At 42.7% G+C, this 6,811-nt stretch overlaps 1 protein-coding gene across 1 annotated transcript in view; it reads left to right on the forward strand.

Annotated features, from left to right (window-relative positions):
- gbe1b (glucan (1,4-alpha-), branching enzyme 1b) overlaps positions 1–5,260 on the forward strand; it is a 115,894-nt gene extending 110,634 nt beyond the window's left edge. Inside the window, exon 16 of the mRNA XM_080459333.1 lies at positions 2,985–5,260. Within this exon, the coding sequence (XP_080315459.1) occupies positions 2,985–3,047 (63 nt within the window). The 3' untranslated portion in view covers positions 3,048–5,260. The remainder of the gene's footprint in view (positions 1–2,984) is intronic.
- Positions 5,261–6,811: the final 1,551 nt, after the last annotated feature.

Genomic DNA, 6,811 nt, shown 5'->3' on the forward strand with positions numbered 1-6,811 from the left:
GCGTTCCCAAGCTGAAATCTACGGTTTGTCTGAAAGACCAAATATTTAACTCATTCACCCAACAACAAGTCGGGAAAGTACTGTTACTGAAAAGTACTTCAATACAAAAGCGAGCGTAATGGTTGTGACGGGCAGCTGGATATACATCAAAATATAACTATATAACTATCAACAAAACTTGACATACTTCCAATGTTATATATTCCCCATGTTATTAAATGATATGTAGATAAATGTTTTCTTTTTCGTCCAAAAAAAAAATCTAAATTATTACAATCTTTAGATCCTATTTCTTGCTCGTTACCAAAACAATGACCATGTAAGAGACACTTGTACATATTCTATCTGAAGCTGATACGCTCAGTCTGAATACAAAAACTGTAAATTGTCACATCATCAGTTCTTAAAAAAGCCACGTGAGATTATGATCAAATGGGTCTTAATACACACATCACATAGTCAAAACTGCTGAAGTTCTTCTTCTTTTTTTTGTGAGCGATTACCTTTCTTTCAGACTAATCCACTACTTTTAGTTCAAATTTAAATTGAGTTGACAGAAGAATTAGCGGCCAGGGTCATTCCTACTAAATGGAGGTAAAAATGTGTTATGGTCAGGATCCAGCTTTTTCTTCCATTGACTGATTGTGTCACTTCTAAAAGCATCCAAACTGTACAAGTCATTTTTATTTATCTGGCGTGTATTTATGTTGTGTGGTTGTGCAGAAGAGTATTGGAGACACTCGTGAGAAAAAAACAAAACATTTTCATCATGTACTTTACAAAAAAAAGGGGGGGGGGGGTAAAATCTAATGTTGAGAATAAAGTGGAAATGTCTCTTCTGGTCTGTCCCTAATTCTCCATAAAGTCAGTGAGGAGAGCTACAGAAAATGACTGCCATCTCAACAGAAAGTCAATTTTAATGAAACCTTCTGGTGCAGAAATGCAGTGAAATGTGTTCTAAAGCTTCTCCTATAGCTGTTGCATTTACAAACTCACCCTGACAGCGTGGCTTTGAGGCTCATGCTATAGGTGGCGCTATCTTTCACGGCAGTGTTGTGTCCGCCACTCTTAAATAGATGTGTTAAAATGTAATAATGCGTTTTTCTCTGGAATGGTTGGAATGTTTTCAGCAGTTTTTGCGAGCCCGCCTGGAGCCTCTTGTGCGCTGGAGTCTTGTTGTTTGGCACCCTGGTCTAATGTGAAGCGATGTGAAGAAATAATACATGAAAGACACAGTTCATCTGCACTGTACAGGGATGAATTTGGTACTTTGGTTACAGTTTGGGTCCTCATGTGTCTTTGGGAAACTGAACCCCAGTGTGTGTGTGTCTGTCACATTAGTGCGTGTGATTGAATGTGTGAACGACTGCTGAAGCGTCACAAAACACGCTGTTTAAGTAAAATCCATTCATGTTCATTATATGATAAGGAGTATTATGGTAACTAGAGCGCCTTCCACTTATCGCTGTGCCAACGCTGGGGGACAACGAGCGGCTTCCCGGTTCACAGATCCATTTGGATTTTGTCACTGTTGCTGTCTGTTTGCTGGAAACGAAAGCTGTTGACATATTCCAGGTTCGACGCAGTGGTAGCTTTTGTCTAAACAGGTGCAGTGATTCATTCCGCCGCTCCTTCTCTCGGCGGTGCTCCTGCGCGGAGACTCTCCCACTGTGACTGTTTAATTAGTCACCAATGTCTGTGTCAGTGTTTTCAGCGCCGGGCTGCTCGACTCCCTCGCTGACAAACTGTTGCCAAAGAAACGCGTCCGCGGCGAGCTCGGCTCCGCCGATGCCGAGGGGCGGCTCGGAGAGTTCAGGGGGTGATTGAATTGTTTACAGCTCCAGTCGCTTTTTTTTTTTTTTTTTTTTTTTTAGTTTTCTGTTGGGAAATATAGCATCATTTATGTCTGCTTGGCTTTTCCGTTGGCATAAATCGTGAAATGACTAATAGCACACGGTGGCTTCTCGCCTCCAAATGACACTGTGAATATCAAAAGGATTGATCAAAGACTTTATTAGGAACACCACGCCAAACTATCGCCCTCACTAACATTTCGTGTGTGTGTGTGTGTGTGTGTGTGTGTGTGTGTGTGTGTGTGTGTGTGTGTGTGTGTGTGTGTGTGTGTGTGTGTGTGTGTGTGTGTGTGTGTGTGTGTGTGTGTGTGTGTGTGTGTGTGTGTGTGTGTGTGTGTGTGTGTGTGTGTGTGTGTGTGTGTGTGTGTGTGTGTGTGTGTGTGTGTGTGTGTGTGTGTGTGTGTGTGTGTGTGTGTGTGTGTGTGTGTGTGTGTGTGTGTGTGTGTGTGTGTGTGTGTGTGCTGACATTTGCAGACTATTTTTATTTTGTAGCATTTAGTTTTTTTTGTTTTTTTTAATATTCTGGCAGATTGCGTCTTCAGAAAAGTCCCAAACTTACATTTGATGCACAGCCAATATCTAAAAAAAAAATAAAATGATGAAACACACATTTTGTGGTTTCCATTTGAGAACAGTCCAATCACTGCACAGAGGGAGAGACAGGGAATGAGGATTGAACCCCCCCCCCCCCCCCCCCATCCTGCTGGTTTGTTCACTCGGGTGCACAAGCTTTGAATAGAAAACCACGTTAACGATATTTCTGACATATAAAGCTGCTGAGGAAGTTTGGAGGCTCCTCGTCCTGATGTAGCGGCTCCAGCGCCACCCAGAGGTCCTAATGCGGCAGCGGCTCTGTCACACTGTTGATTACACTTCTCTAACCTTGGCGCTCCTCTTCGATCCAGACTGTTTGTGAATATCCCTCTAAGCACACCTCCCATCCTCCTCTCCTTCCTCGTACTTTCAGCCGTCGTGCTGATTGTGAGGAGTGGCCATGCCCGCGTGCCTCGCACAAACATCAGCATGAAGATTCAGTCACTTCCAGAACGGGCGATCTTGTTAACGTCATTAATCTCCAATTGTCAACTGACTTTTCTCCCTGCCTTTCTTTTGTCTCCCTTTCTCTCTCAGGTCTACATCCCCTGCAGAACTGCTATTGTCCTGGCCAACGAGGAGATAGATTACTGTTATTAGAGGATGATTGTCTCCACAGAGACCAGGATTGAGAATGGATTCCAAACTCAAACTGAGTGTTAACAATCACCTTCATCTTAAAGTGTCAACCTTGCAAAACCTGCTTTTTGTGTTTGAGCCTCTTTTTTTTTTTTTTTTAAGAAAGTGGGGTGGTGTATCGTAGACTAGTGTGTTTTCAAATGCCATCTGCAACCTTCGACGCTGTGTAACCCCGTTCACTACAGATTGGTCCATTTGGGTAGCGTCCAACCTCACCAGCAGCTCGATGCTAAAACTCAATACCCTGCCGAGTCCATCCAACACTCGCCAGCAGCCATTTATAAACTCTGTTGCATTTGGCTTGTCATCTGAAGTACGCGGCCGGCGACTGTAGCAGAAGAAAGCAATACAAGCAGTATTCAGTCATTAGAATTACTTACACTGTGAGCTATGGTAAATCATTTTAGTTTTTTGTTTTTTTTTATGATTTAATTGTTTTCTATTTAAACACAAAGATTAATAATATAATAGTGTCAAAGAGACAAGCAGATTTAACAATAGAAACGTTCATATCGCTGGTGATCTTTGTTAATTTGCATCGTGTGACTTTGTGCAAATTACAATATATGTTTATACGTACAAAGCATTAACCCGGGTTGAATTATTACACCTTTAATGAGTATCTAAAACTGTTGTGTTATAATGTTTGAATTTATGCAGCTACTGGGAGCATTTAAGGGTTATTTATGGCTCGGTTATTAAGCCAGTAATTTGCAGCTGAAGCAGTGATAAAAATCACCTAATTTGGATTCGTTCACACTGTGTTGTATAATGCACAAGCAACACTTTGGGCTGAATTACACCGTCTCCTCGCTTTTGCGTAAAGCATAGGTGCCTCCTGTGGTAGATCACATTAAATGGGTTTATGCAATTGAGAGTGTGTGTGTGTGTGTGTGTGTGTGTGTGTGTGTGTGTGTGTGTGTGTGTGTGTGTGTGTGTGTGTGTGTGTGTGTGTGTGTGTGTGTGTGTGTGTGTGTGTGTGTGTGTGTGTGTGTGTGTGTGTGTGTGTGTGTGTGTGTGTGTGTGTGTGTGTGTGTGTGTGTGTGTGTGTGTGTGTGTGTGTGTGTGTGTGTGTGTGTGTGTGTGTGTGTGTGTGTGTGTGTGTGTGTGTGTGTGTGTGTGTGTGTGTGTGTGTGTGTGTTAAGCTCTTCAAACTGCTAAATTGTTCTCGGATAAGTTGTCGGTGAAGACGGGAGACGAAGGTATACGGAGCCGTGACTCACACGCATACATATTCTTGGAAGACCCCGTGATTTATATGCAGCGTGTTCATTAGCCGTCCTCGCGTTCCCCCGGGAACGATCCGCTAAAACAGGTATCGACACGAAGAGCGACATGTGCCTCTTCCAATTAGTTTTTCACTTTTTGGTGACTTCTCGTCCCCCCCGGCGAGCTTAATGAGTGAAATCCCAACGCCTTCGCGGGAGCCGTTATGTGAGGAGGTTATTGATAAACAAAGAGAAACGGTGCAGATGATCATGGTAGCTACCGACCCGTACGCCCCCACCCCCACCCCCCGCCTCCTCCCCCAATGTCGTAAAACATTGCGTTTTGCAAATGACTGTGATAATTGGTCTGTTTGTCGCCTTAATGTTCTCCCGGCTTCCATCCTCCGTCTGAAAAAGTCCCTTGTTGCTGTTTGAATCGGGTGTATTTTGGACAGTTTCATGCCTTTGCTGCACCTTTTATCACAGCGGTACTGATGGAGGTGAAACTAGAGCTGATCCACAGAGTGACCCACACTTACAGCGTTGGAGCACATCCGCTTGAGCCACGTATTGTCGCATGTGGCGGGTCTGTGATGGGCTTCGCCTGCAGCTGAAGAAAAAAAACGACATTCATATTCAGGACCACCCTTCTGTGTTTAGTCAAAAGTGTCATGAACATGTCATTTTCTTTATTTTTTATTTTTTTTTCTTGTGTGCGTTGAAAATGCCTTTCTGCACATCTCCAAACGCACCGAGAGGATCTCTGCAGACGTTTCAAGCAACGTGGTTCTGGAGTGTTTAATCATTCCTCATCTGACCCCCGTGTCATTGTCATTTCACCGCTGCCACAATGAATTGTCTGCATTTCCTTCTCCAATGATAAAATCGATGCGTGATACACTGCAACTGTTTCAGCATATTCCCTTCATCAGGACTAATGATAATAAATCAGTGTCTGTCCAGCCGAACCACTCTGCTGTCTGACTGCTGATTCTCGCCCTGTCGCGCTCGCACACGCCTCCAGTTTCCTGTAAGCGATCATGTGACGCTCCACTTGATACCACGACTCTGCATTTTGGGCCTGACAAGTCTTGAGAGTCCAGGGCAATTTAGGTGTCGTGCTGAATTGTCGCCCATCTGTCACAGATGTGTACAAACCAGCCTTCAGCCACAGAGGAGACTTTTCTCACTATTGTCCAACTAAACACACGAAGGGGGAAAGTTTGATCAAGCTGAAGGCCATAAGAATACCACCGCCTCTACCGAACTACATTATAACAGACGCTTCGACACTGAATAGGAGATACTAATTTAACTTAAAGTACAAACTGATTTAAGATTTAAGATTATTCTGGATTAAAATGCATTAAGTTTTACATTATTTCCTCTTTTCCAATATGACAGGAGTGTCAAATATAAATCCGGTCGACCTAAACAAGCCCACGAGAGGCTTCAATCCAGCCGCCAAACCAACAAGCAAATTTAATGATCTGAACTAATTTCTTAAGAGTCGCAGACGCGACACAAGTGGTATCCGTAATCTTAGATTGTGAGAAGTTCTCCCGAGTCCCACCTGGAGTTTATACCTCTAATCCAGACACACTCTTGTTTGGGCAGCTGGGAGCTCTGAATGTTGTCGAGGTAGACTCTGACCCATGCAACCCAAACTTGGATAGACGAGCCAGCCGGCGGGTCAGAGAGGAGCTGGAACCGATCCCAGCTGACATGAGGCTAAAGACCACGTCCATCCTGCATGTTTCCATCTCATCTCAGGACCGAGCCACAGAGAGACAACCCAACACACATTCACACCGAGTCCCCAATTAACCTGCTTCACAAAGAGCAGGAGGAATCTGGGCGTCTGCTGTCCAGGATCGACTTGATTCTTTCTCATTTTCTGGAAGAAATCCCAATTTAAGAAAAAAAAAAAAAAAAGTGTTATTATTCAACAGACACATTTTAATCACTGAACTTGTGTAATGGAGCAAAGAAAATTATAATTGAAGCTTTAGTGCAAAACCGTAAGTGGAACAATATTTGAGAACTATATTTTTTAAAAAACGAAGCAATTAATTAGAGAATATTTATGCTTATTAATAATAGATCTCTGCAGACTTTACTGGAAGTTGCAAACTAAACATGGCAACTTCCAGTCATCATTAAACTCTAAGAAAGAATTACTCACAAGACTATATCATCCTCATATCATAAGACTGATCTTCTCTTCTGCTGCTTTTCATTCAGACTGTGTTGGATTTCAAGTTTTGTTGCAGGAAGTGGGTTTTTTTTTTTTTATTATTGAATTAAATAAATTCAAAAGAATTACAAAGCCAACACTTTTCATATTAAACTTTTTTTTTTTTGTGGGACACTAAGTCACGGGAGTCCAACTCATTTTAGTTCAGGAGCCACATGCAGCCCGAGTTCATGTTGAGTAGGCCGGACTAGAGAAACAATGTCATAACTTTTAAGTTTAATGCTTTTCTTTGTTGTGGTGCAGAGAATATGTTTTGAAAA

Source organism: Lipophrys pholis, assembly GCF_963383615.2.
Source record: "Lipophrys pholis genome assembly, chromosome: 3".
In the NCBI taxonomy this organism is placed as follows: Eukaryota; Metazoa; Chordata; class Actinopteri; order Blenniiformes; family Blenniidae; genus Lipophrys; species Lipophrys pholis.